The sequence below is a fragment of the Ilyonectria robusta genome (assembly GCF_021365365.1).
Source record: "Ilyonectria robusta strain PMI_751 chromosome Unknown BGZ61scaffold_45, whole genome shotgun sequence".
In the NCBI taxonomy this organism is placed as follows: domain Eukaryota; kingdom Fungi; phylum Ascomycota; class Sordariomycetes; order Hypocreales; family Nectriaceae; genus Ilyonectria; species Ilyonectria robusta.
Genome location: NW_025764479.1, coordinates 123,398 through 150,947, shown reverse-complemented (window position 1 = coordinate 150,947; position 27,550 = coordinate 123,398). Strand labels below are relative to the sequence as shown.

The window sequence follows — 27,550 nt, the reverse complement described above, 5'->3', positions numbered from 1 at the left end:
CTGGTTCATCCTTATGCCTCTTCTACTTGGTTGTCTCCCTAAACCCCGCCTGGACTGGGTCTTACAGAGCAGATGCCGAGTCCTTTGGGACCGCATTCACGTGCTGACCCAGCTAAGGCGACCTCGGAAGGTGGTCCTCATTTGGGAAGATATCTGAATCGAATCAGGTTAAATCGAATTAGTCTTATGCCACGCTGACCTAGGTCTATAGCTGTGTCGGCTATATCACATGGATCAACTGTACCCCGCACGTAGCGATGGTGTCCTTAATCGATCAGAAGACGTCACCTACGAGATCTGCATCCAGATGTCGGCGGGCTAGGCACCGGGACATTTACTACATCTGGCCGTTGATGCGGAGCTATGTGGGGGCTACTCGACGTTTCTAGACATTCTCATACTAATATGGTGTTTGCATTCAAGACTTTCCTAGGCTGGCTATTTTTCTAGACATGGTGATCACGACGCGGTGGCGAAAGAACTACCAAATGTAAAGAATAATAATGAAATTACTTTACTATCCACTAACAAAAACACTAGCATAGACGTATCGTACAACGCCGAATTCAGGGCCTTACGAAAACTCCAAGTCTGTAGAGATATTCCCCCATCTGGCAGTAGCCATGTCAACAAAGTAGTTCGACTTTGGGCTCCAAATTCCCGTCCCTCCCTTTGGCAAAACAGCCCCGACGTCCTTCAAGTATGTCGAAGTCAAACTCATCATGGACTTCACTGGCATGTCTTTGGACGTCGCCATCCGCGGCACTGCAACAGTTGCGTTGCGCTCCCTCAGATTCTGGAGGATGCGTACTAAGAGTCGTGCACTCACGTCGGCGCCCAGAGTCCATGACGCATTCTCGTATCCTGTCATGAAGAGCAGGTTGGGCACATCTTGGAGCATGGCGGCTCTCCATGCAAACTTGTCTGCCAGATTGAAGGGTTGACCATCGATGGTAAAGTTGATGCCTCCACCAAATCTAAGCTTCAAACCAGTCGCCGTAACGATGATGTCAGGTTGCAAGGCCGCTCCCGATTCAAGTTCAATTTTCTTCTCTGTGATCGTTTTGATTCGGTCTGTCACAATATCGGCCTTGCCCGACCGAAGAGCGGCGAAAAAGTCGCCGTTCATAGAGGCGCAGAACCTTTGCTCCCATGGGTTGTACCGAGGCTTGAAATGAGGGTCCCAGCTGATATCTGGAGGGAGCTGCTCGATGGTCACATGCTTGATGATTCTCTTTGCCAATCCCGGGCATGACTTGCAGAATGCCGTAGTCAGATAGCTCCTGAAGAGCCACATGAGTCTGTTGAGGAAGTGTGCAACGCTGGCGGGCAGGATCGTGAAGAGCAGAGTCGCCAAGAAACTAGTTGTTGGCAAAGGGAGGATGTAGCCTGGGCTTCTTTGCAACATGGTGACGCGCCTGGCTTTGTCGGACATGGACGGCAAAATCGTAACAGCGGTGGCACCACTCCCAATGATGACAACATTCTTGTCGGTATAGTCATAGTCCTCGGGCCAGAACTGAGGGTGAATGACCTTACCCTCAAAGTTCTCGATGCCCGGGATTACTGTCTGCAGTGGCGTCTCGTAGTTGTAGTAACCAGTCCCAAGCAGAAGAAATCGAGCTTGAAAGGTGACAGGGTGATTCTCTCCAGGTCTGGTCACTTGGAGCTCCCAAAGCTTCTTGGTTGAGCTCCAATTTGCACCAACGACGCTGTGCTGGTAGCAAATATGATGGTCGATGCCCGCAGAGCGAGCTGAGTCGGCCATGTAGGTTTTGATCTTGTGCCCGGCAGCTAGCGATTCGTTGTGCTTCCAAGGGCTCCAAGGGAATCCAAAGGTGAAGATGTCGGAGTCTGATCGAATGCCTGGGTATCGAAACAGGTCCCAGGTACCACCGAGAGTCTCACGCCCTTCGAGGATGGCGTAGTTCAGATTGGGAGGGCCCTCATTCTGGATGCGATAGGCGGCATTGATTCCTGAGATTCCCGCACCAATAATGATAACGTCAAAGGACAAGCCATCTTTCGCCGTATTGGAACGATTTGCTCCGTCTGTATGGCTGTCCATGATGGAGATGATGATTGATTGATCAACGAGGTAGGAGTAAATCAACAAAGTTTGGCAGAGAGGTGTGTGGATGTTTTCGAGAAAGAGACAATTCCAAAACTGATGAGGGGCAGCTTCAAGCTACATCTGAGTGTCGACCATATATTGGCCATGCATTAGGCTTCCCATGTCTTGCGTGACGGGTATGGGCTAGCTTGACGACGACGACCTCGGCAGGACATATTGCTGAGATGATGTCACCAAGAACATGGTGCCCCATTACGAATAGCTTCGTCAACAAGTTCGCAAGCGAAACATGTGAAACTCCTAGTTCAGTCAGGTGGTTACCAATCGGCTCGTTGTAACTGAGCGGGCCTCGCAAGCCCTACTGTAAAGTCCACGCGTTCAACCGCCGTGATTGTCGATAACACAGGCAGGCAGCAAAATACACTCAACCGAGGCATATGAAACAACCAAACTACCTGCCAGGTCATCGCAAAGGGAGTTCAATTCAGGAGTAGTCGAAAGCAGTCGCACCTGATCGACAGAATGGATTGATTCAGCCTTGACATGTCTACGAGTTCGACGCATGGCTCGGAAGCTAGACCTGATAAAGAATAGAACGTTCTCGAGAAATTGGTAGCCTACGATGAAAAAAATGCGGGGGAAATCAAGTACCTACACGTATCGGTTTTGTATCTCCTCCACCCTATAACAAGGCTAGCGTGCCGGGTAAAACATGCACCAAGAAACAGTCCATGCCTCCGATGGAAACACGTTGAGTGACGTTTATTGGGGAATGTTACAGTGCATCTCAATTGTGTAGGCTACTTATGTGAAAGGGATTAACTCATGTATTCTCCAACTCCGAGCTTCCCGGTACACAAACGCCAGATCAACCCCACAGATGTCATGAAGATATCTACGTCATTGTAAACAGAGCAGGCTTCCCCCATATTTCCTACTGTGGGCTTCACATGGCAGCAAGACAAACGAATGAGAGATCTTCCTGATGTTTGGCTGATGTCACTATACGTTCCCCGTAATATACATAAAATCACCCGCGTGGCCATCTACCCCTTTCCCCCTCCGCCTTAGTGGGATCCACGCAGACTGATGCCCGCCTTGGACAAAAACTTCCCTGCATTGCCTGCCGCCTTCTTAGCCTCGGCTGTGAATTGGATACTTGGCCCTAGCAGGAGAATGTCGTGGGGACAGCCCTTAGACACTTCCAAGTGAATCAACCAGCCAAGCTTTCTGTAACGTTCACAAAAGTTTTGAATGTCATCGTGTAAAACCTCACGCTCTCCAGCATTGACAAAAACGGGAATCTCCGCCTCCAATTCGAACGGATGGTGCAAGGGCGACAGATATGGGCTCAATGCGTCGACCGCGCCAAAGTCTGAGATTGTAGAGGCACCCCATCTGCCAAACTCCATGTTGAGATAATCCGTCTTGAAGTTGGGCGACAATCTCATGTCCTGCTGAAGGGCCGCGTTCACGTCGACCCACGGCGACCAAAGGGTGACTGCTCCTGGAAATGGGATATCATCGACCTGTCCATATTCGTGAATGTATCGCAACAGTCCGAGTGCAATGTTGGCACCCGCTGAATCGCCAGATAAAATAATTTGACTGGCCGGAACGCATTTTGTTCTGAGCAGATAGAGATACGCCGTAAGAGCGTCTTGAAATGGTGCAGGGAAATGCCCATTCTTGCTGCTGGAAAGCCGATACTGCGGCGTGCATACGTGGGTGCAGCCCATATGCCGTATCAGTGTACGAGCAAGGTAGCCTGTATCCTCATCGCGTCCGTTGCCAATGACGAAGCCTCCTCCATGAAAGTGCAAGGCGACAATTATGTCGGGCCGGATCAATTCAGCGTGTGGCAGTCGTGACGGCGTCCAAGTCATACCCAGCTGCTCGGGTAGAACTCGAGGGTCCCAGAAAACTCCCCTGTACAGTTTGAATGACCTTGGGCTAACAACTTCAAATCGGTTCCGCTCTCGTCCTTCACGGAGAGTCAACCGATTTCCAGAACGTGTAAGCGACCAGTAGAGCAACACTAATCTGACGACGCACATGCGGACAGCTTGATTCAAGGTCCATTCTTTGGCAGGTCGTGTCCACGGCAAGAGGCTGAGGGAAACCCCCAAGAGAAAGCGTGAGAGGATCCATGGTGTGTACAAAAGGACGTAGAGGTAGATGTAGAGATATTTCAAGGGGGTAATGATATCCATGGCGAATGGTGGTATGGTGTTGAGTATGGCCCGGCTGTGTGGGACGGTTGTGAGTTTTCAGCGATATGAATAGATAGCCAGCATATGTGACAGAGCCTTGAACGTAATTTGGGAGCATAACCGGAGCTTATATAGTGCCCAGGCCCCTCAGCAAAGCGCTTCGGCCTTCGGCCTCCACGTGGAATTTGAATTCAGCCGTCGACTAATTCATCTCACCATGTAACCGAAAATGCAGATTTGTAAGACGGCGGAGAGGTTTGGATTGACTTGGACCAGAGGGGTCATAATGCTGCGCTATACTAATTATGCGTGGGATCGAGATTCAATTTAGATTCAACGTGGCAGATACGAGACATGCTATGAAGATGTGTCGAGATAAAGGTCTCGGTTACACGCCAGCGCTGTGCAGTGATGACCTCTAAGAGCTCTTAATCTACTTGAGATGGAATAAACAGTCCAACGATGTTTACTTAACAGCCCCTCGCTAATTCTGGCTATCATCTACTTCCGCACTGGTCCAGTTCCTTTCCCAACAGCATCGCGTATAACCTCTTGTAACCAAGTGGGCCACCCTCTAATCGCAGAGATACCTGCCGCAGACCGAGGGATTATCAATTGCCCGCCTCTTTTGCTTTGTATTTGACCGACGACTTCGCTGGCGATTTGGTCGCTTGTGAGCAGACGAACGCCAGAGCCTTCGAGGCGATCCATGAAATCTTCAACAAGAGGGGTTCTGACAAAGTTGGGATGAACCACAGTTGTCAACACGTTCGGGGCCTTGTAAAAGTGCTTGATCTCAGAGGTCAATGACTCGTGGAATGCCAGAGCGCCGGCTTTTGTTGCTGAGTAGTCTGCGGCTGTGGCCAAGGCGACAAAAGACGCGATGCTGGCCACAGTCACTACATGGCCCTTGTTCAATTGGATCATCCGAGGGAGAAACTGCTGTGTCGTAAACCACAAAGACAAGCAGTTGACCTCGAAGATCTTGCGTAGAAACGCCTCGGACGTCTTGATGATTGGAGTTGTCTTGGCGATGCCGGCATTGTTGATGAGGATTGTAGGATGTCCAAGTTCTCGGCGAACAGCTTCGGCAGCTTCTCCGACAGACTCGGTGGAGGTTATATCGCAACGGTAGAAGTGAACCAGGGCAACCGCTTGCAGGTCCTTGGGCAGGTCTTGGACATCAAAGACGGCGACGCGGACACCAAGGGCTACAAGCTTCTCGACGATGCTCTTGCCGATTCCACTGGAGCCGCCGGTAACGACGGCAATCTCATCTGGCCAGTGCCAGTTTTTGCCTGCCCTGAGGCGCCATGAATTGGAGGCCATGGTGTTCAACGCCTTGTTGATATAACGGATAACACCTAATCCAAAGAGGACTTGGAGAGTGGTATGGGCGACAGAGAGGTTCAACGACGTCGCAAGCTGGCTTGGGAGCTTGTCGACGATGGCAGCAACGGCATCGCGCACGGCATCGGGGGCGTACGTGAGAGATACGAGGCAAGCGCCCGAGAGCAGAGGAGAGAGGATTGTTCGGCCAACACCCGCGACGACTTCAATTGCCGGAGAGTAAAGTAGTGAAGACATGGTCAAGAGATGAGAATATGTGATTGGCGATCAGAGTCTTCGGTGTGATATCGAAACGTTAAGGACAAGAAAGTCTCCAGCAGTTAGAAGCAATTGAGTCCAGATTGGTTATATATGGGTATGACCATCTATATTCAAGACTATTTATCGTAGCTTCCTCTACTTCCTCGTGATGAATATCAGCCTGAATATTCACCAAGTGTTTGCAAGTTTCTGAGACGGCGGGATTGAACCGAGGCTCAGATGAAGGCCGACGAGATACGCATGGGCTTCGCAAGCTAAACCACAAGGAGTGAGAGTGGTGATCTATGCCTCTTTAAGAGAGCCGAGGATGATGCCTGCAGTTGTCGTCACAACCGACCCTGGTTGCTCGCTCTAAACCAATTCAGTCAACGCTATTGATCCTTGTAATTAGCCCAAACGAAACATCCCCTCGCTACTGCGGGGATTCGGCCGGTATCTCGAGGATCCCCGTGCCGCTTGTCGACATGTGGAACTTGGCGTTCCGACCATCATCTCTCTCTCCGGATGCCTTCAATCCACCAGTGGAAGCTCATTCTGTCTCGCCCACGTCGCGTGCTTTTCCCCCAAGCGCCTTTGGTTTCCGTGGCCTGACAAAGCTCTCACTCAGCTGAACTCGAGATCCGCTTCTGGCTCAGAATGGTATTCCCAGGCCACTTCAGCACGGGGTGCAAGCGGTGTCGCCAGCGCAAGGTCAAGGTATGTGGTGATTTCTTTTCCGCACAACGCCATGTCAAGTGGACGAATATATGGAGCAAGTTTGCGAAGTGCATTATCTCGATCCGCAATCGGTGCTATTACTAACAGTCCGTCCCTTGGATAGTGCGACGAGGCCAAGCCCACGTGTCGGCGTTGTTACGTGTATGGGAAGCCATGCCCGGGATACACTGATCAGTTCCACTTCCGACACACGTTATCTAATCCCAAGTCTAAGGCAAACTCTTCAAGCGTAAGCGAGGTCGCGACCCTACCGCAGAAGCCGGCGAGTCCGTCTCCCAAGAGAGAAGGCAGCGAGGAAGCAGTCGACGAAAAGAGTATCACCGTGGCTGAATCCAGCCGTCATGCCATTGTCCGTAATCCCGGAATCTCGTACGAGCAGGTCTCCCTCGCCTACTTTGCCCATCGCTTCATATCGCAAGACGATGGCGACGGGTTCCCTGGCCATTTCAGCTTCCTGCCCGACCTCTACGATGATCACAACCGCGGTCTGCTCGAGACCGCCACGCTGAGTGTCGCTCAGATGGCGGCGTATAACCAGTTCGGGGGTGATGGGTTCCGCACGCAGTCGTTTAAAAACTATGGTCGTGTTATTCGAATGCTGCGAGAAAGCATGCAGTCCGATGATCAAGCCATCGACGACAAAGTCATCACGACCATATTGCTGCTTTGTACACACAATGTAAGCTGCCCGCTTGACTGTGTCTTATCTTCCCTAACGTCGGTACAGGACATTAGCGGCGAGGGCCTAGGCGACCCAAATGAACATGCGCCGGGCCTCTTTTATCTCTTGGAAAAGAGAGGGCCGGGGCAGATCGGAACCAAACGAGGAGCTGAGCTTTTTCATCTCGCTCTTATCCGCTTGGTAAGTGACAACCCGTCATTATACCTGGTCCAATCCCTGGTACGAGGAATCAGCTCACATCGTATGACGGCAGCAAATCTACTCCTTCCTACACGAAGACGATACGTACAGCGACCCCGGCGCTATTGCCACCATCATGGGACTCTTTGACCCCCTCCTCCGAGCCATGTCGATGATGTCGAGGACTCTGGCATTACGCCATAGCCTATCACGCTATATGGACATCGAAACACGATCAAACCCATTCCACGATGCTCCAACAACATCCACGGACGAAGTCCAGCAGATTATAAAAGAATGTTTCGAAATGCTCGAAAACTTTCACATTTGGGATGAGGAGGCTGCCGCATACTGGCAGAGCACCTTCGAGGCTCGTACTGTGCCGACTGCCTTGGGCAATGTGATTCCTGGGAAGCTGTATTACGATGCTGAAACGGCGTGCACCATCATTTTGATCAGATCTGCACGCCTCATCCTGTTGATGACGATGCTGCTGTACCACCATATGATGCAGTCCGTCGACGAAGGAGTTTTTGGAGACAGACTTGTCTGGGCCGAGTGCATCTTAGTGCTTGAACAAGACGTGACCAAGTCCATCGACGACATTCTCTCATGCGTACCATATGCCCTTGGTGATATCAAGCCAAGTGGCGTGTCACCTGGCAACCGCCACGACGGGGCTGGCGCCATCGTTATCGTCCACTCGATCAGGCTGGTCTCGCATTGCGCATATGCGACGCCGGACCAACTTGCGAAGGCGAAAGACATCCTGGCCCGCATAAACTCGACAATCGGAATCAAGTCTGCAGTTGGGTGGGCACAAGGGAAAGACTTGACGTCGAGATGGGCACACGAGCAAGCTTGTTTTAGTCGCTTCGCTACAGCCCGTGCAACGAGTGCAACATCCTCTCCTTCCACGTGTGGAACATTGGATCATGTTGAAATTAATATGGAATACGAATACATGGCTTAGGTACATGTTAACTTACTGTGGGTATATACGCGGTAATAATTAAGAAATAATAAAATTGTTCTTTTGGTGAGGTGGCAATAGTGCAAGACAAGCCTATTTTCTTCATCCCCAGTGCTCTACCATTCCCATTCATACCTTTCTGCAACCTTCATTCTTCCTTTTCATACAAGTTATACAGCTCCAGCCTGTCAAGGACAATTTTATCTCTCTCCCAGAGGAACACCAGCGCCGGAAAAATTGGACCACCCACCAGGGTCCACAGCACAGCCTTGAGCGATGTGGCTATTACGCTTGATGGCCTCTGGACAGCATGCAGTTGGTAGGCTGCCCAGATCAACATCGAAACACACGTGCAGTAGACGTCCCAGCGTAAGAAAGATACGACTATCTCCCTTGAGCTTGTGGCAGACACAGGCGGGTCAAAGAGAGCCACAGTAGGAGGGTCGGTTAAAGAAGTCAGTGCCAGAATCTGACTTGCTGAGATGTCGGGAAACAAGTCAGTGACAGTCGACGTGACAATAATCCCGATCACAGTCAAGTGCACGCCGAGCGTCAAGTAAATGATGAACTTGTATGCCCGGCCCAGTGCCTTTTTGCACTCACGCGCATTGATGTGGGCTGTGTTGTTGGCACTGCCGCGTCTGCCTCTACAGACGAGACGCGCAACGGATTGGATTGTGGATTGATAAAGCGGGAAAGGTTGCCATAAAGCGATTGCAAGGTATTCTCCTTCTCGTGAGAGGACGTTCAGCAGCGGAAGGCAGAGACCGATTGTCGGCAAAATATAGGACAGCACTGCGGATGCTGGTAGAACGGCCAGTTCACACGGGTCGGCAAGAACGGAACTCGCATGTGGCATTGATGGTGAGAGCAGTAGTTGAAGTGTTAAGTAGACCGGGGCGATTATGGTTATCGTGACAGCTTGGAATATGATGCCGAACGTTCCGGTCCTGTGTCATAGTGTTAGAAGGACTTGCTTGTATTTCTGCCATGCTTGGGAAGAACATACCAACTCAGTATCGTGCCTTGGTTTCCTATTCGCAGGCCCTCGAGCGATATCAAGTACCAAGCACCACCAAACTGGGTAGCCAGGTACCCAAAAGCGAGCAGAGCCTCGAGATTGAGCCCGGTAGCGTCGGGATGGCTTCTCAATCCCTGGGCGAAAAATTCGAGGAGTAGATTGATCAAGGAATCCACAGACGCTATGCCCGTAAAGCCTTTCCGAACTGATGGTGGAGAGCCAGACATATCCAGCACGCATGGCTCTGGAGATAAACCAGAAATGTCAGAGGTGCACACGCGCAGTGCGTCGAAGAAGCCGTGATGGTAGGACATAAACATGCTAGCATAGCCTCCCACGAGTGCACAGCTCAAAATGAGGCAGATGGCAGTACCCGAAGCCATGGAAGACATTGTACTCCGGTTGAGCACAGCAAGATTTCTAGAACGTTGGGCGAGTCGTGTTTGTGACGTTGGGGTCCGCGCCATTCTTCCATATTAACCATTTGATCACACTCCATCTCCTTGCCGAAGTTTCTTACTTCAAGTGCATAAACTAGGTGCACGTAATGTCGTCAATTCGGGAGAGGCTGAATGTGGAGTCGAAGCCAACCATTTAGGCCCTAGGTTGCGATTCCTCGTCCAAAAGAAGTTGTTGAGCTTCAAGATGTGGAGGAAGCTAATAAGATGACATGTGAACAAATGCAGATATCGCCGAATCAAGCATGCACCGACTGAACTCGTCGTGTGGGCTGCAATGTGTCCGGCCTCTCTAGACCACTCCGCCATCAGGATCTTATCACTCTTTCGCTATAGCCTCTTGCCCATCCATGTGCTACGCCAGGTACAAAAGGGAACGCTCCACAATATACAGCTGGTAATGTACCTTATGTACCATAACACAATGCGTCTTAGTTGAAAGGGTCGCATCCTAAGCCCAATGAGGACGCCCTTGCGACCTGCATTAGCCGACTCCCAAGTTTACTAGACAACGTGGTCGCATGACTGCAGATCTCCCACACGACTCGATATTACACAGAGGTACCTATAGCAGCTTGGGGAATAGTGTCGCCTAATATTGTACTTCGTGGTACTGGTGAGAAACATTGCGCTCTCGGGGGAATGCTACTCCCGAATAGGCAGATCATTACGACTACGACTGTCTTGCTGACGACGGCCATTTTCACATGAAGACGCCATCTGCTGAATTGAAACTGCATGCATTCGCAGCTCGTCGGTGCCTGGCGACTATTCGCAGTCCTCATTTCTGGTCTATCGTTATATACTAGGTACGAAGGGCATGCCTTGCTTCCTTTTAGCACTACCTCGGACGAACACGAGCATCATTCATCGCACCGAATCCTACAACACTCTCCGTGAATAATCGGCACAGTTGATTCAACATGGCGATACTATCGCAGCTGTTCAGCTTCTCCAGCCTTACCCTTGCCGCGACGGCTGAATGGCTGTTGGCTATCAAACTGTTCCCGAACTACTATAGCTCTCAAACTCACCTAGCTTCCGCGACTCTCATCTTTCTGGTGAATTATGCCTTTGGCATTTTCTTCTGGGCGATTCTTTATCCGAATTTCTTCAGTCCCCTTCGCCACATTCCTGGTCCGAGGGTTAGTTACTCTGTCTCTCTCTTTCTTTGCTCAAATCTCTCCGACTTCATACGGCAGCAATCTCTTCTGTTACAAATCTGTAATCCCATTCATGACTGACGAGAGCTTTACAGGCAGTGTTTAGTGCCGCCCATCGGGCACTCATCGTCAAGGACAGGCCCGCGGGGGATCTCTTCTTGGACCTAGCGAAGCAATACCCGGGACAAGACTTCATTTCTCTCGATGCGCTCGGAAACCGAATACTCGTCACCAGTCCACGCCTGATGGCCGATCTCCTCGTCCACAGATGTTACGATTTCACCAAGCCTAAAAGAATCAGCTCATTTCTACGACACATCCTAGGCGATGGCCTTGTCATTGTGGAGGGCGATCAACACAAGTTCCTCCGTAAAAACAGCATGCCTGCCTTTCACTTTCGGCACATCAAGGACCTGTATCCAATGATGTGGACGCAGGGTGAAAAACTCATGGCAGCTGTGAATGAAGAGATTCATGGCAATACCATTATCGGATCGACTGGTTCGTCAGTCATAGAGTTAAACTCTTGGGCAAACAAGGTCACGTTTGACATCATTGGAATTGCTGGCTTGGGTCGCAAGTTTGACGTCGTTCAGAAGAAAAAGGAGCCCCTCCAAGACGTTTATGAGCAGCTTCTTCAACCTGATCGGGAAAAGCTCATCTTCTCCATGCTGGCCCTCGCTGTTGGTCTTCCATTGGTGCGTATGATACCATGGAAGATGAATGCCACCTTCAATCATTTGACTGCTTCATTAAGCAACATTTGCCGGCCAATGATCCAAGAAAAGAGGGCTGCAATCATGGATAAGGAAGACGATCACTTTGACATTCTCTCGCTTCTTATCAAAACCGACAACTTCACTGATGCGGAACTCAAGGATCAGCTGTTGACGTTTCTAGCCGCAGGGTAAATAATCCTTTCAATTCTCAGGGTATCGTATCTAACTCACTTCACAGTCACGAGACTACCGCCTCGGCGTTTACATGGACATGTTACTTGCTTACTCGACATCCCGAAATTCAGAACAAACTTCGAGAAGAAGTCGCCGCAGCATTACCAGCAGACCTGGTGATCGATCCGACAGTTGAGCTCGCCGCTATTCTCGAGCAACTCCCTTACCTCAATGGCATCATGCACGAGACTCTACGACTCTACCCGACGGTACCAATGACGATGCGGCAAGCTATATGCGACACGCATATTGGCGACCAATTCATTCCAAAAGGCACCGATATCATCGTATCCATCTGGCTTATCAACCGCTCGCCAGATATTTGGGGTCCTGATGCAGCGGAATTCCGCCCCGAGCGTTGGATTACACCCGACGGGAAGCCCAATCAAAATGGAGGCGCAAGCAGCAACTATGATTTCTTGACCTTCTTGCATGGGCCACGAAGTTGCATCGGTCAGAATTTTGCAAAGGCGGAAATGCGTTGTCTGCTGGCTGCTATGGTGAGATCTTTTTCGTGGTCTCTAGCGATGGATGATGCATTGGTGGTCCCAAGAGGAGTCATTACTATTAAGCCAGAGAACGGCATGTATCTTAAGCTCACTCCCCTGGATAGGCAGTAGGATAAAGTACTCGATTTTTCTTGATTAAGTACACACTAGCCGTCATCATGGCCAAATCGTTGTGTGCTTAGATCTATGTCATTGTAAATCTCTTCTTTGATCTGTTGGATTTGACTGGCAGTTTGACAAGATCCACTTTCAAGTCGGCACAACTACCCAATGTATATAAACTCGGTGAAGATTCCCATATAAGATGAACGCATTAAACTTCATATATCTATTATTCTAAAGTGGCGTCGTTGCTCAAGATATCTAGATCCCATCTTTGTCTCGGTGTAACTCAATACCAGGTCCATCATCGACCTTATCATGAACTTCAATCCGCTCCTCCAAGCAATTCGATGTCCCCGTGCTAGATGAACCGTAAAGATTTTGGTCTTCATCATCTTTAGTACTCCTAGGTGCCTTCAAACTGCTGAAAAGCCTGCTGCACCCCAAAGGTATTATAGTGAGTAATGGGCGTAACGCTGGAAGTGCGCCGACTACAATTTGTGTTGCGATTTCAGCCGAGCCAACGATGTCTAGAACGCATGAATCAGTACTCCCTAATGTATGGTTATGAGAAATTCCCGTCATTTACTTACAGGTAGCATAAGAGGCCACTGAGTTAAGACTCCAAATTAATCGAGCAATGGTAGCTACGATTGACGCTACCCCAATAGCAAGGATGCATGTCAAGGCAATTCTTTCTCTCTTTGGCGTTGCTTTCAATCTTCTGAGCATTCCAAATGGTAAGATAAAGACTTAAAAGTACATTAGTATCGTATAAGGATTGATGAGAATTCTTTCTTACCAAGAAGCTCGGCGACGATACCGATGGACCAATTGATCCAAAGGGTTTTGGTGGCAGTTAACAATGTACAGGTGGGTTCAGTAGCCCTGAGGCGCCGAAGATATGTTAGCTGTGAATGGGCCGTGGAGTATCGACGCACCAGTTTTCGGACACATTAGTTCCGCACCAGAATATATCTACCAAGGCTGTAGTTAAGAACGCGCAAATATTATAGGCCGTGACAATATATAATCCCTGTCGCAGCCGTTTCTCGGATAGAGGGAAGAGCTCATTGTAGAATGCGAGCAGGCTTAATCTGGGAAAGTAGAACCCCAAGTCGAAGACGATATCGGCTGCAAATAACCACTGCCGAGTTAATTAACAGCCAAACACGGATTAAAGTAAACTCACCTTATTGAATGCTATAACATCGTACTGGTTAAAGACATCATTACCCCTTATGAAGGACCATGTATCCCCAATGACAAGAGTTAAGAATGTTAAAAAGGCGATGACGAGCAAGGCATCCGACAGCCAAAATGACCACATCCTCCTGTATGTGCGCACTGCGAGTCGAGCGCAAACAAGAACAAGGCAAACAGCAATCAGAACCCACTCCACGGCCTGCAAAATGAATTAGAGGCCGCTGGGACGAGTCAGAGAATCCAACCTACCAGGTATCCTTTGGCAGTGAGAGCCATTGCTTTCTTGCTCCTTGTTTCTTGCTCTTTGCTCACTACTGCAAACACACGACGCCGTGGGGTAAGAAGCAAAATGGTGAAATTTGCAGAAACAGATCAATAAAGGGGTCATCTCGCCAAGTGGGGATTGTTAGATATAACTAAGTTAGAAGCTGAAAGCAAGAGTCTAGATTTCAAGCCACAGAACAAGGGAAACTCTCGTGATAAGCCAGGGCCAATAATAGCGCCGTATATATGTGGGTAGGAACCGTAAGTGTTCGAAGCGGCCAAATTGATGATGTTCGCATTCCTCGGTACCAACTGGAATTCGGAAAGGGACCTACGTAATTGTGCCGTTCGAGGAATCCGGAGTGGGATATTATAGTGTCACGTTCAAAACACAGTGAGCCTTATGATGAATGTCCCATCAATTTGTTTCGGTTCGCGCATATCCATCCAAGATCGGCCTTCGCCGAGGAATAGTGGATGCTTCATTTTGCGCCGTCGATCAGCCACCAAGCCACATACCGTACGATACACGTGGACTCTCCGATAACCCTTGACCCACTGAGATAGTGCTAGCCGGCAACCGGACCATTTCCGCCGGTTCTAAAGGGCTCGTATCCATCCACACTTGGTGGAGATAGCCTGTGCAAGTTAAAGACGCAGGAACCCGGCAAGATGATTCAGATTCACTCTAGGGTAGCCAGTGCGGAAAATGCCCTTCGTCTAGAGATTGTGATGTATGATCTGCCTTCACCCAATCTAGTGTCCCCATTGTTCGCACATTTGTTATAACTTATATCTGCATTTTTCTCTGAAGATCACTTTCATTCTAAGCGCACCACTATTGTTTGGATGTTACTTCTGACTGTATTCTCCAAGTTAATTTGTAATTCCAGATGAGACAAAATAAGTGAGCCGAGAGGTCGTGTGCCCAATACGATCCCGGTAAAATGAACTATACTCAAATCGCGACTTTTAATTCTGAACCCTTTACCATGGCTAGAATAAAGCCATTGAAAACTGGTGTTGGCAGCATCGAATGGGAAGCCACTGTGGGCACAAGTGTAGCCTTGACTCTCTCATCCCTGCCGATCTTTGTCAGGATTGACTCGCTCCCCTCCCCCATTTCTCCATTCTTGAACATTGAAGCCACGACATCGTCTAGAAAAACACATCCATTGGGGCGAGTCAACTTCACCGCCCAGTCGAATTGTTCCCACTGACCGTCCATGTCTGCGTCGATAAACACCATGTCAAACTTCCTTCCCTCCTCTGCCAGCTTCGGCAACACATCTTCCGCTGCCCCAAGAAGAACTTCTACATCAAGGCCTTGGACGTTCTCCATTGCCGTGTCGCGATGCTTTGGGACAATCTCAATGCTCGTGACTTTGGCACCGGCTTCCGCAAAGCATATACTCGAGTAGCCGCCCAGCGTGCCAATCTCGAGTACCGACGTGACTCCCATGAGCTGAGTGAGAATTGACAGGAGTTGGCCAGACATGGGCAGTACGCTGATAGGCGGGAGTCCATTAGCTGCCGAGTTGGATATCGCATACTCGAGCTTCAGGTTGGGACGAAGCAACGCGGATTGAGCTTTGGCGTCTAAGCTCGGAGCTTGGCGGAAGTTTTCGAAGTTGAGGACGGCTTCCATGGTTCTGAGTTGATCATGCGACATGATGAAAGAAGTCTAAGGTATGGTTTAATTGTGAAGTGTGCGGGGAGAAAACAGAAATTCTGAACAGGTTCGAGATGCGTACTGTATACTTATATACCTTGTGATGGATTGTTCAGACCCTGGAGAGGCTGCTGCTGGTCGCGTATCGTCCAGCTCATCGACGAGATTTCATTGGTCTGCATCATCTCATTTCTCCACATAGCGTCCACGGGTCCGCGGATCCGTGGATCCGTGGTTGCGCGGATTGAATCCATCATCGTCCACCGAATCCCACGTCACTCTCCTTCGCTCCCTCCATCGAACACTTGCTCAAATTCAGTCACAAGTTTGGTGCAGCTGTATTAGCCCTGTTATCAAGTCGTCAGTTCGACAATCGTGGCTGAGACTCCGCGGATCCGCGGGTCCGCTCTCCGACATCAGCAATCCCTCGTCCTGCATCATCCTGCCCTCGAATGATGGCGGGCCTACAAGGCAACGCATGTCTATCATGCCGCCAAAGAAAACTCAAATGTGACAGACAACAGCCATGCGCGAGCTGTATTGGCCGATCGCTGGACTGCAAGCAGCAGCTGCTACAGTCCGCCAGTCGAGGAGTCAAAAGACCATTTGATGAGTCGGATCCGTCGACAATAGCCAGTATCCTTTCCAGGCTGGATCAAATTGAAGCTTACATTAATCCAACAAAAAGGATTGCAAGTGGCAATTTTATTTTAACGCCAATTGGAAATGAGCTTGATGCCATACGAAATGGTGTTGCAACCCTTGCCTCAAAATCCGATGCACCATTGCCAGACAAGACCACCCAGTCGATCTCCTCTGACGTGGGAGTGCAACTGGTTCAGGTCATGGCAAATGACAGCATTTTGGTGTGCATTTATTCCTAATAGTCGGTCAACCTAGATCTAACGGTGCACAGCGCCATGCTCTCATGCATAATCTTTCCTTATCCATCTCAGCAGACTCCAAGACTCAGCAATGTACGGACTCTGGACACATTCAACTGCCTCCTAAATCCGAAGCTCTTCGATTATTCCAGGTTTACTTTGACTTTATCGGCCAATTTCAACACATCATCTACGAGCCACATTCCCGTCATTTGATCGAGGAAGTCTACCACCAAGTAGCCCATGTCTCGACGACAACCGCGCCACGGGGCCTCGCCCTGATACTAGGAGTCATTGCAATAGCAACAATTCTCGAACCTCTACAAGGAAGCATAGACACAGTCCTCCCTATTCTCAAAGAACGACTTAAGATATGTGCTGTCTACATCCGATCGTCTATGGACTGCTTGGAACAGCATCGTCGAAGAATGGATCACACCCTCGAAAACGTACAGGCAATGCTTGTTCTTCAATTCCTCATAAACCATATTGAAGCATTCTCCCCGAGATACCGTACGTTGCTCACGGAGGCCATTGCGGTATCTCACCGGCTCGGCCTGCATCGTATAGACTCGACACCTGCCAAAGGACGACTATCACAAGATGAGACAGATCCAGTGACTCAAGAGATGAAGCGGAGGGCGTGGTGGTACTTGTCAGCCACAGATTGGATGGTCTCCATGGCAGAAGGTACATATGTCCTGTTCATCGCTGACGAGCTTCTAACCGAGTAAAGGATCATCTGATGCAGTCTACCTCATCCAACCGAAAATGACAACTACTAATATCCCAAGACATATAAACGATGATGACCTTGGCAATCCTGACATCAAAGAGCGGCCAATGTCAGAACCGACCACGATGTCGTACGTTTTACACCGCCTTAAAATCACAGAGGTAGCTCGGTGCATTTCAGACGTGATACCGCACGACCCAAACGAAGCAACTTGCGAAATGATACTGTCACTCGATTCAAAGATCGAGTCAGTAATCCAGGGCCTCCCTGCATTTTTCAGAGTCGAAATCGCAGACTCGGAGGAAACTAGACTTATTGACCAGAAACATTCATACATTCCCATCCAGCGGCTGTTGATCAACTTGATGATCAATCTTGTTCGATGCAAACTTCACTTTCCCTATCTGTCTGGGTCCCCGAGCAAAGCTCTACACATATTCTCACGAGATGCTAGCTTGAAAGCTGCTCGGAATCTACTCTCAGCGCACCGTGATATGATCACCTTGAATATTTCACATTCCGCTGATTTCATGAAAATCCAAGGCACGGTTTTTCACATGTTTATGGGGGCACTTATTCTCGCCACAGATCTCTGTTGTAATCAACCTCATGGCGAAGATCGTGAACGCCAATCATCTGAGTTGATGGTGGTTTTGAAGCAGCTCGAGGGCATTAAGCAGCATTCACAAATTGCTTCAAAGTTCCTCGATGTTTTGACGCAAATGCTTGTCAAGTACGGAGTTTGGTCACCCTCCGCGACTCTTTCAACAAATACGGTGGGTGGATTGGCGGCAAATTTGGACTCGTTTGGGATTGACCAGATGGGTGTGGACGCTTTCGATACACCCTTTCCATTTGATGATTTATGGGAGACATTCGTGGCACAACCTTCGGCTTTGGATATGATTGATATCTTGTAATTACGAAGTGGAATTTACTAGGCCGTGACTCAATGAAGGGGAAATTAAATACGTTGGCCTATGGCATATGTATAAAAACACCACCTATATCACAGAGTTGAACAATCTTACCATCCTCAATGGCTACAAGCTGCAACATCAAATTTGTATCAACATGTATTAAATAAAAAATCATCATGTCGTATTTACCAATAGTCTGGGTTACCAAGGTACATTTTAGATTTAGGGATGTGAGGGTCATACATATTCTCGATAGGGTTCGAAATTTGCTATGTATCTATTGTAGATCTAGTCGTATAGTCTTGGTCCATGATATCCTACTGCTGTAAATTTAGATACCATCAACCGCCTTCTCTGCGGTTATCTAATCTAACTTCTGTCTGCTCCCTCAAGGTGAGCAAGTTGCCGGCACAAGGTCGAAAAAACACAGTTTTATCCACAATTCAAGCATTTGTTACCCAATGCTGCCACGATGACCAAATATCAAGCTTTTCAGCTTGGCTCTGCGGTTATCATGCCATAACATTTTAACCGCAAAGTGGTTACTATTAATCCATCTTTATAAATCTTGGTCAATATCTCCATCCCTGTCTAAAATCAACTTGCTGATTCGATCGGTAAGAAAAAGAGCAATCGTGCTTTTAGCAGCACTTGTTAGCTGAAATCCCGAGGAAAGACTATCGGGAACTCACGAATGAGGTGCAATTCTCATGAAATATGGCCAGAAGTCTCGATAGAATCGTAGAGGTCCTTCCTTTCGAATGACCTTGATCAAGCAATCTGCAGTGCCAGTGTAAATTGGCAAGCCGGTTGCAGGGCCGGCCATTGACTGATTCTGCAGCCGTGTTTTTACAAAGTCGAACGGCAGGCTAATAACAGCACCGGCGAAACCCGCAATCGCAGCCGCAAGAGCCGTCCGGCTTTCCGGGGAAATGGATGAGTACTTTTTGATTTGATGCTTGGACTCTGAGAAGAAGGCTAGTTGCCCAAAATTGGTCGACATTGCTCGGATAATCGTAGGTGCTGACCCTTTCCAGAGTCGAACAACTCCTTCTTGCTTTGAGATGCGCCATAATGCGTCGAATGCAGAAGTGTAGTTTTGTCGATGCTCCACGGGTCTCATACCATCGGCTTGCATCCGAATCAGAGCAACTTCAGTAGGATTGCCGACTAGAGCTGCGAGTCCTCCCGCACTGAGTCCGGCTAGCGTTCTCCCACCAAACCCGAGGGTCGTCCCACGCTCATGGGCACGTTGTTCCAGTCTTTGTTCAAAGTTAGTGAACAGTCCCAATCTCAACGAGCCATAGACTAGCTGCCGTAAGAGCCCGGCTGAGAGGCCGTTGTAGAGGTTGAAAAAGCCGCCTTGTCTAACAATATCTCTGGCTATGAGCCATGGCGAAACCTTTCCATTGCTTCGCTCCATCAGTTGCATCCGGACTTTGACTGTGTCAATTGGCTGGATGCACACGGTTGCAAACATGCTGGAGCCGCAACCCACAATGAAAGGAATGCCTGCATTGAAAATGCCCTTCGGAGAGGATGTGTTTACATCCAAATTGGTTGTTGCCATTCTATGAGTGTGCGCAAAGAACTAGATTCTCTCACGGCGCGATCAGTACCGTTTATCCCTGGGCTAACCTGATGTCGGCAACTCTAGATCCGGTGACCTCTACGTGTAACCGGGATACTTTCACAATTGCTGGTTTAATTGCTTTACAAAAAATTATTACATGAGTTGGCATGTAATCATGTGGTAAGCAGATCGGTGGTCACCTCGGCGATCCTGAATAGCCTCGGCTGACAGCCTTTGCGACGTTGTTCCAAATTCAAGCTTAGATTGTTCAGCAAACCAGCTCATGGGGCCCAGTTCCAAAACTAGTAATTAAATTGCTAAGGCAGGCTCATAATGCTCAAAGGGATGAACATCATTCTCCAGACTGCGCTCTGTTCATTTCATCCGGGGACTGCCGCTAGATAACTGTCAACTATCAGTCATTTACATACTTTGACTCCAATACTCACTATGCCCGCCTCGAAAGTATCTCGAAATTTAAACATGCATCGAGGACTGCTCCATGTGGCTGGTTCAAGACTTCCGCATCTCCCTACCGGAGCAGCGAGACACAAAAAGTCGACGCTTCTGTTTCCGGGTATCATTGCTAGCTGGCGATGTATCCATGCGCGAGCAACAGAATACTTGCCCATCAATCTGCCTGACTGGACCGAATCTCAGCTTTCTGTTCGCGAGGCCGTTGCGAAAGTCTGCAGCAAATATCCAGACGAATATTGGCTAGAACGAGACAATGAGCACAAGTTCCCCTGGGAGCTATACAATGATCTGGCGACGAACGGGTGGCTCGGGATCTGTCTTCCTCAGAAGTATGGCGGTTCCGAGCTGGGTATCTCAGAAGCTGCTGTCATGCTGCAAACTATTTCCGAATCCGGCGCAGGCATGAATGGAGCGTCGTCAGTCCATATGAACATCTTCGGCCTAGAGCCTGTTGCGAAGTTCGGCACCGAAGAACAGAAGAAGAGATGGCTGAAGCCACTTATTCAGGGCAAGGAACGGGCTTGCTTTGGAGTGACGGAACCCAACACCGGTCTTGACACTCTACGATTGCAATCATCTGCCCGGCGAGAAGGTGACTCCTATGTGCTTAGTGGTTCCAAGATCTTTATCTCCACCGCCCAGGTCGCGGAAAAGATCCTGGTGTTGGTTAGAACTACACCTCTGGCGGATGTGACAAAACCAAGTCAAGGTCTGTCTCTATTCTACACGGACCTCGACCGATCTGCTGTGCAAATCACCGAAATCCCTAAGATGGGCCGGTCTGCCGTGGATACGAACGTTTTGTTCTTCGATGGTTGGAAGGTTCCAGCTTGCGACCTTATCGGAAACGAAGGTGATGGTTTCAAGATAATCATGCACGGGATGAACGCCGAGCGTATCTTGGTCGGTTCCGAGGCCCTCGGTCTTGGGTACGCTGCTTTGCGCCGTACCTGTAACTACGCGAATGAAAGAGTTGTCTTCGGGAATCCAATTGGGAAGTATCAGGGCATTCAGCACCCTCTGGCTGAGTGTTGGATGAACCTCGAAAGCGCGAGGTTGATGATCTACTTGGCTGCGCGAATGTATGACGAAGGCTATGCCGATGGAGAGTATGCCAACGCAGGGAAATATCTAGCCTCAGAGGCTGCGTTCAAGGCTGCAGAAAGAGCGGTCATGTCTCATGGTGGTATGGGGTATGCAAAGGAGTACCACGTGGAGCGGTACTTGAGAGAGGCCGTCTTGTCACGAATCGCTCCAGTTAGTGGAGAGATGATCAAAAACTATATAGGCCAGCGCGTCCTAGGACTTCCTAAAAGTTACTAGAGATGTGTCTGTCTACAGAGATAGAATAGTTACCGAGCCGCTATAGATAGATGTTGCGACACGAACTTTTCCGGGAGCTTGTGCTACAATGATTCCATACATAACTTTGAAAATACGAAAGATCTATACCGCTCGGCTTTGGAATGTCGTCTCCTATCTCCATTTCCAGTATTCAAGTGATATTAGACCCCAAATCGTCTCTATTATCGTGCTGACTTTTCGTCGTTTTCAGCAGAGAACGTGTGCCGAACAGAAATAAGTTCGAGAGATAGAATTAAAGGAGATTAGATAAAAAGTCGCCGAGGTGCCGGAGTGTGATGAATAAGTTCATCCACCACGGCTAACCGGGGCGGGTATCCGCGCCGAGTGTTCCAGTGCATATCCGAGGTCTTGATAAAGTGAACTCCAGTTTGTGGGAATTATGCAGATGCAGGCAACCAAGGTTCAACAGATAAACAGGTCATTCAAGGAGAGGCCTAAACTTCTCAGCGAATATTTGCTAATAAAATTTACTCTCTGTTCAATGACGCGACCTTGCAACAACAATTTCTTCGCTATGAAGTCTTCATTCTTTCTCGTCGGTCGGAATTTGCGCCTCTTAGAAACAGGCAGGTTCCGTGCACATGCAACAAGCAGAAATAGACTGCTCGCGGCGAGACATTATTCATCCAGCCCTGATCTCGATTCGAAAGATAACGAAGGGCCTTTGAGAGGGCTACGAGTCTTGGATTTATCGCGAGTTCTAGCGGTGAGAAAAGATCACAAACAAGTGCGTGATAGAAATGCCTCACTAAACTTCGATTAAAGGCTCCATTTTGCACTCAAATCCTAGCAGATTATGGCGCAGACATCATCAAAGTTGAAGCCGTTGGCAAAGGGGTATGAATTTTGCACTCTCCAATATCAACTGTGTTGAAGTCTGGCAAATAACTAAGACAATTCTTCATCAGGACGATACAAGACACTGGATGATGCAAGGAGAGACCGCAGCTTGGAAAAAGGAAGCAGGTCCAATGTCCAATTACTTCTCTGCTGTCAACCGCAACAAAAGATCCATGACGTTGGATTTGAAGCACCCTAAAGGAAAGGAGGTTTTTCTCGGCTTGATGGGAAAGACAGATGTCCTGTAAGTAGACATTGCCCGACTGCGCCCAAATTTGGAAGAATGAAAACAGTGGCTAAAGATACGGCCTATTTTGGCAAGCGATGGCACAGAATTGAAAATTTCAAGCCCGGCACTATGGAACGTCTAGGCATTGGGTACAGCAAGTTAAAAGAGCTTAATCCGGGACTAATTTACGCCAGCATTTCTGGTAAGTCCTTCCGTTCTTCCTGAACAGCGCTGTCTGTTCACGGTAGTAATTGAAGCTGAACCTGTCACGCAGGCTATGGCACTACAGGTCCATATGCCAACCGCGGCGGATACGACCCAATTGCGGGAGCGGAGGCTGGTCTTCTGCACGTAACCGGCGAACGCAAAGGACCTCCTGTACGTCCGGGTCTAGGTATGGTGGACATGGCGACTGGACTGTACCTTCACGGGGCGATTCTTGCAGCATTACATGCTCGTGAGCGTACCGGCAAGGGGCAACGGGTCGATGGGTCTCTTTTAGAGACGCAAATTAGCTTGCTCACCAACGTCGGTCTCTCGTGGCTGAATCTGGGGATAGAGGCTGAGCGCTGGGGATGTCAACACCCAAGCATCGTGCCGTATGACGCGTTCAAAACCAAGGACTTGTATCTTGTCTGTGGCGCCACCAACGACTCACAATTTGCGGCTCTTTGCAAGTTGATCGGCCTGGACTCGCTAGCCCAGGATGAGCGATTTATCACGAACCCCAAGCGGGTTGAGAATCGCGAGTTGTTGGGGCCGATCTTCAACGCCGTGTTTGAGACCAAGACCACGGCTGAATGGGTCAAGGTCTTTGACGGGAAAGGTCTCCCCTTTGCTCCGATTAACAATATTGAAATGGCCTTCTCTCACCCCCAAGTCCAGGCGCGAAACATGATTGCTCATGTCCCTCACAATGCCACAGAGTCTGGTTATATCAAGCTCATCGGGCCCGCAGTCAAGTTCAGTGAGACAAAGGCGAGCATTAGAAGCCAGCCCCCTCGTCTCGGCGAACACACAGATGAGATATTGGCGGAGGTTGGGATGGACAAAATTGAGATAGACAACTTCAGACAACAGGGTATAGTCTAGGCAAGATTTAGACCTACATAGATCAATGTAGAAATCTGTTAAGCCCTTTTTAACCATCTTGTATCCTACCCATCCGTGTCACTGACGACCTCAATAAAGGCTTTGAAGAATGTCCAACTGAAAATTGTCTATTTACCTGTGTAATGAGAATATGAAGTGTAGGATGGCTGTGGCACGACCTATCCTAATTTTCGTCTAGGGTAGGCAACCTACCTAGGAAACTACAAAAGTGGAACGCTCACGTATTGCCGGATATGACTTTCAGCATACCTATTGACAATTTGATTTGAAGACACTGGTCCAGGTGAAGACCAAAAAGACTTGCTGATCACAGCAAACGATCTACTGAAGCGAGTTCATAATTGGCTGCCAATCGGACAGGGGAACGAGCAAGGTCCGCACTCGGCTATCCTCATTGCCGAGGGTATCAACCACCGACAACATAGGTGGCATTCGGATAAAGATGTGTGTGCTCCGACCAGCCAATTAGATTGTCGCAGGTCGCATGAATGTGCGGCTAATGGTCATTGGATCCATGTGTAAATCGAAGAATCCAATCCCACCTACTTGACTGAGAAATAACGCGGATTCTGGATCATCACTTGGCGAGGACAAACTACCATAATGACGACATCCAAGTATACGGCCGAGGCACCATCACAAATACAGCGTGCACTCTCATTTCGTGCTGTACCAGACGAGGGCGGAGATACGTACACCAATGCAGAACCTCTATGGCATCCGATATGGGGGCGTGGCATTTTCGGCGGCGCCATCATTGCTCAGTCCCTTGCCATTGCTCAAGATACTGTGCCATCTACATGTTTAGTGCACAGCATGCACTGCCATTTCATACGCCCAGGCAGCAGCGCGGTTTCTGTTCTATACAATGTCGAACGTGTCCGAGATGGCAGAAATATCGCGACCCGACGAGTCCAAGCAAACCAGTCAGGGAAGTGTGTATTTACGGCGACGATTAGTTTCATGCACGAGACCTCGTCGGGCACAAAAAAGATGTTCAAGCATCAACTGCCAATGCCAAATGAGGCGGAAACTTTCCCTCCTCCTACGAGATATGGGCAAGACGTGGATGTGAGGCTGTTGGCGAAGGCTGGTCAAACAGATAATGGCAGCCTATTCGAGTGCGTCAGGTTCCCGCCCGTTCATCAAGAACAGCGGCCAGAACTGCGACGACTGTTGCATTGGATAAGAATAGGCGGGGCTATTGACAGTGAGGTTCCATATACTAATGGGGGCATGGAGAGCAACGGAAGCCAAGAGCCAAACCATAAGATGCACCTTGCTGCCTTGGCCTATATGAGCGACAGTTATTTCATCGGCACGGTTTCTCGAGTCCATCGAGCCAATCGCTTCAACAATACTAACGCTGTTAATCGAATAATCGGCTCATCGAATGCTGATGAGCCGTCAAGGAGTCAGATAATGCGCAGTTTTAAGGATCTTGCAGCCGAAGAGGCAAACGAGATATCTACCTCGACAGCAACAACCGAGGAAGAGCGCGACAATGTTGAGATGATGGTCAGTCTGGATCACACAATATTCTTTCATAACCAACGACACTTGAAAGCAGATCAATGGATGCTATCAGAGATGGAAACTCCATGGGCGGGCGATGAGCGAGGTATTGTGGTACAGAGAATCTGGACCAGCGAGGGCGTTCTGGTGGCGACATGTTTCCAAGAAGGCCTCATCCGATTGTTGCAGGACCAACCGCAAAGTAAAATATAGACCAGAGCACTATATATGGACTTCGCATGGGATGTACCTTCTTGAGAATAAATTTGGCCTTTTAACTCTACTCAATATCATGAGATAGATCAACACCATTCAGTGGTTGCAAACTATGGGGGCACTCATCTGGCACTGCACCCAGTACTAGAAGAGACATTGGCTCATATATTAAATGTCTTCATCTATAGGCGAGCCAATGAAACGTGTTCAATATTGTATGAAGTGAATAGCGAAGATAAACAATTTGATTCAATCTACCTACGCCAAAATCAGTCACAGTCTACCAAATAGCCATAAAAGAACCTGGTGTTGAATGGTACTGGATCACACATATGTCTGAGACTCAGCTTGTATCAGCAAGTAAATATACCAGTTTCTCAACCCTGACCCTGCCCAATTCGAGATCCCGTAAACCTTGTGGGATCGAACCAAGACCCCCCTCGCAGATTCGAGTAGTATGTGGTCTTAGTTGCTTCTTCAAGCACACATAATCTAGTCAGCATGCTGTTGTAGGTTGCTTAGAGGGTAGATTTGAGCGGGGTGTAGTAACTTACCTGCGCGAGCAACTCCTCTGTGAGCTGAAAGAACATCTTCCCAAAGTCAAAGTCCTCTTGGCTTGCTGGCATGTCAAGAGGGCCGAATTTGAAATCTTTACCAAAGACAGTGTGCATAACAGTCGACACCGCCTCGACGTCGCCTCGAGGACTCTTGACTGGCAGGAGACTGCCATAAACAGGGGCCATCGATGATGAAGTCGACAGCGCATCGGCACAGATCTGAGCGGATCCTTCAATGCTCACAGTATCCCATGCGTATTTGAGCTCGTTGTTGGTGAAGTTGCGGATCTGGGCTCCAGCATCGGCGTCGTTGTAGTCAACGACAAATTCGGCGCCAAGGCTCTTGACATACTCGAAATTTCTTGGAGAACATGTGGTAATAACAGTATAGCCGGACCTGTGGAGAGTTTATTGACATTGTGAGTCTTCAACTGCATGGTAGTTGTGCTTACTGTTTGGCATACTGGATACCCAATGCGCCAGTAGCTGTCCCACCACCGTATATCAGCACGGGAATGCCATTTCTCTTAGCTTCACCTGTGGGTGGTGGCAGGTCGAGCTTCAAGGCCTTTTGATATAGGCCTTGCCCGACAGTGATGGATCCCAAGCCAATGGTCGCCGCCTCTTCAAAGTTTAGGTGCTCGGGAACTCTCATTTGCAAGTCCCCAACTACCGCCGCAAACTCGGCAAATACTCCATCATCTGGATTCACAAGATTCGCCCCGTGACCACAGCCGAAAATCCTGTCTCCTGGCTGCCAGGGTTTGGTGACTGCGCTCCCTACAGACTCAACAATGCCTGCGTAGTCACAGCCCAGGATGCAACCGTCTTTTGCGCGGCCATATCTGACGTGCCTCCAATCGGTAGGATTTAACGCAACTGTGATAGGCTTGACAAGTACGTGATCATCGCGCAGCTGGGGGACTTGACGATTATGCTCCAAGCGGGCGTGCTTGCCATCAATAATGACCGCTCTCATGGAATGATGCTTTCGCTGTTTGGTGACACCCATTAATCGCGGCACCGTCTTACATGCTTGACGCGAGATGAGACTTTGGGCAGTATAAAGGAATGTCATATTTCGAAGAGGGACAATATTTCGTTATTGACGTGGTGAGCCTACACACAATGGGAGTGTCGACATTGTGTTTGGCATTTTTGATTGACCCCCCAACGTCATTCTTCACCACAACACCTACGCCCGATGACCAATTGATCAGCCTGCAAGCCACGTGGTACTCGGCAATTGACTAGCTTGACTACACGGCTTCATCATGCTATCATTTCGAACTCGTTGTGAATATAGCAGGCCCTAGTTGAATTTTCT

The 27,550-nt window shown here is 49.0% G+C and overlaps 12 protein-coding genes across 12 annotated transcripts; 6 read left to right on the top strand and 6 right to left on the bottom strand.

The window, feature by feature from the left end:
• Window positions 1-574: 574 nt before the first annotated feature.
• On the bottom strand, window positions 575-4,287 carry BGZ61DRAFT_500046 (uncharacterized protein; the record flags this gene model as incomplete). Its single annotated transcript, XM_046251497.1, has 3 exons — window positions 575-2,060; window positions 2,585-2,654; window positions 3,162-4,287. The coding sequence occupies 3 exons, from the start codon at window positions 4,285-4,287 to the stop codon at window positions 575-577; spliced, it is 2,682 nt and encodes an 893-aa protein (XP_046095275.1).
• A 501-nt stretch (window positions 4,288-4,788) lies between these two features.
• Window positions 4,789-5,874, bottom strand: BGZ61DRAFT_500045 (uncharacterized protein; the record flags this gene model as incomplete). The annotated part of the gene is made up of 1 exon (XM_046251496.1): window positions 4,789-5,874. The coding sequence occupies one exon, from the start codon at window positions 5,872-5,874 to the stop codon at window positions 4,789-4,791; it is 1,086 nt and encodes a 361-aa protein (XP_046095274.1).
• Window positions 5,875-6,534: 660 nt separating this feature from the next.
• On the top strand, window positions 6,535-8,450 carry BGZ61DRAFT_371385 (uncharacterized protein; the record flags this gene model as incomplete). The annotated part of the gene is made up of 4 exons (XM_046242098.1): window positions 6,535-6,594; window positions 6,719-7,294; window positions 7,343-7,477; window positions 7,551-8,450. 4 exons carry the CDS (start codon window positions 6,535-6,537, stop codon window positions 8,448-8,450), a joined length of 1,671 nt encoding a protein of 556 aa, XP_046095273.1.
• A 148-nt stretch (window positions 8,451-8,598) lies between these two features.
• BGZ61DRAFT_486265 (uncharacterized protein) lies at window positions 8,599-9,863 on the bottom strand (the record flags this gene model as incomplete). Its single annotated transcript, XM_046249840.1, has 2 exons — window positions 8,599-9,400; window positions 9,460-9,863. The coding sequence occupies 2 exons, from the start codon at window positions 9,861-9,863 to the stop codon at window positions 8,599-8,601; spliced, it is 1,206 nt and encodes a 401-aa protein (XP_046095272.1).
• A 989-nt stretch (window positions 9,864-10,852) lies between these two features.
• Window positions 10,853-12,665, top strand: BGZ61DRAFT_371366 (cytochrome P450; the record flags this gene model as incomplete). Its single annotated transcript, XM_046242096.1, has 3 exons — window positions 10,853-11,074; window positions 11,188-11,999; window positions 12,050-12,665. 3 exons carry the CDS (start codon window positions 10,853-10,855, stop codon window positions 12,663-12,665), a joined length of 1,650 nt encoding a protein of 549 aa, XP_046095271.1.
• Window positions 12,666-12,883: 218 nt separating this feature from the next.
• On the bottom strand, window positions 12,884-14,212 carry BGZ61DRAFT_465875 (uncharacterized protein). Its single transcript, XM_046247632.1, has 6 exons — window positions 14,112-14,212; window positions 13,849-14,061; window positions 13,598-13,803; window positions 13,459-13,544; window positions 13,250-13,408; window positions 12,884-13,186 (listed from the first exon to the last, which is right to left on the bottom strand). Exons 1-6 carry the CDS (start codon window positions 14,136-14,138, stop codon window positions 12,918-12,920), a joined length of 960 nt encoding a protein of 319 aa, XP_046095270.1. The 5' UTR covers window positions 14,139-14,212; the 3' UTR covers window positions 12,884-12,917.
• An 810-nt stretch (window positions 14,213-15,022) lies between these two features.
• On the bottom strand, window positions 15,023-15,963 carry BGZ61DRAFT_465874 (S-adenosyl-L-methionine-dependent methyltransferase). The gene has a single exon (XM_046247631.1). The coding sequence runs from the start codon at window positions 15,796-15,798 to the stop codon at window positions 15,085-15,087; it is 714 nt and encodes a 237-aa protein (XP_046095269.1). The 5' UTR covers window positions 15,799-15,963; the 3' UTR covers window positions 15,023-15,084.
• Window positions 15,964-16,049: 86 nt separating this feature from the next.
• BGZ61DRAFT_465873 (uncharacterized protein) lies at window positions 16,050-18,417 on the top strand. Its single transcript, XM_046247630.1, has 3 exons — window positions 16,050-16,664; window positions 16,715-17,372; window positions 17,419-18,417. Exons 1-3 carry the CDS (start codon window positions 16,251-16,253, stop codon window positions 18,336-18,338), a joined length of 1,992 nt encoding a protein of 663 aa, XP_046095268.1. The 5' UTR covers window positions 16,050-16,250; the 3' UTR covers window positions 18,339-18,417.
• A 97-nt stretch (window positions 18,418-18,514) lies between these two features.
• Window positions 18,515-21,711, top strand: BGZ61DRAFT_500038 (acyl-dehydrogenase domain-containing protein; the record flags this gene model as incomplete). Its single annotated transcript, XM_046251495.1, has 2 exons — window positions 18,515-18,547; window positions 20,470-21,711. 2 exons carry the CDS (start codon window positions 18,515-18,517, stop codon window positions 21,709-21,711), a joined length of 1,275 nt encoding a protein of 424 aa, XP_046095267.1.
• A 556-nt stretch (window positions 21,712-22,267) lies between these two features.
• Window positions 22,268-23,914, top strand: BGZ61DRAFT_567741 (CoA-transferase family III domain-containing protein; the record flags this gene model as incomplete). The annotated part of the gene is made up of 5 exons (XM_046255976.1): window positions 22,268-22,459; window positions 22,519-22,590; window positions 22,662-22,837; window positions 22,927-23,024; window positions 23,097-23,914. The coding sequence occupies 5 exons, from the start codon at window positions 22,268-22,270 to the stop codon at window positions 23,912-23,914; spliced, it is 1,356 nt and encodes a 451-aa protein (XP_046095266.1).
• Window positions 23,915-24,538: 624 nt separating this feature from the next.
• Window positions 24,539-25,663, top strand: BGZ61DRAFT_486257 (thioesterase-like superfamily-domain-containing protein; the record flags this gene model as incomplete). Its single annotated transcript, XM_046249839.1, has 1 exon — window positions 24,539-25,663. One exon carries the CDS (start codon window positions 24,539-24,541, stop codon window positions 25,661-25,663), a length of 1,125 nt encoding a protein of 374 aa, XP_046095265.1.
• Window positions 25,664-26,009: 346 nt separating this feature from the next.
• BGZ61DRAFT_500035 (chaperonin 10-like protein) lies at window positions 26,010-27,202 on the bottom strand (the record flags this gene model as incomplete). The annotated part of the gene is made up of 3 exons (XM_046251494.1): window positions 26,010-26,141; window positions 26,221-26,620; window positions 26,676-27,202. The coding sequence occupies 3 exons, from the start codon at window positions 27,200-27,202 to the stop codon at window positions 26,010-26,012; spliced, it is 1,059 nt and encodes a 352-aa protein (XP_046095264.1).
• Window positions 27,203-27,550: the final 348 nt, after the last annotated feature.

Bases quoted from the DNA above. Each gene is read 5' to 3' on its own strand.
- BGZ61DRAFT_465874 (XM_046247631.1), bottom strand. From the start codon at position 15,798: ATGTCGCATGATCAACTCAGAACCATGGAAGCCGTCCTCAACTTCGAA.
- BGZ61DRAFT_465873 (XM_046247630.1), top strand. From the start codon at position 16,251: ATGATGGCGGGCCTACAAGGCAACGCATGTCTATCATGCCGCCAAAGA. The intron at 16,665-16,714 runs GTGTGCATTTAT...AACGGTGCACAG, and splicing joins TGGCAAATGACAGCATTTTG to CGCCATGCTCTCATGCATAA. The intron at 17,373-17,418 runs GTACATATGTCC...AACCGAGTAAAG, and splicing joins GATGGTCTCCATGGCAGAAG to GATCATCTGATGCAGTCTAC.
- BGZ61DRAFT_465875 (XM_046247632.1), bottom strand. From the start codon at position 14,138: ATGGCTCTCACTGCCAAAGGATACCTG. The intron at 13,545-13,597 runs GTGCGTCGATAC...TCGGCGCCTCAG, and splicing joins ACTAATGTGTCCGAAAACTG to GGCTACTGAACCCACCTGTA. The intron at 13,187-13,249 runs GTAAGTAAATGA...CATGCGTTCTAG, and splicing joins AGTGGCCTCTTATGCTACCT to ACATCGTTGGCTCGGCTGAA.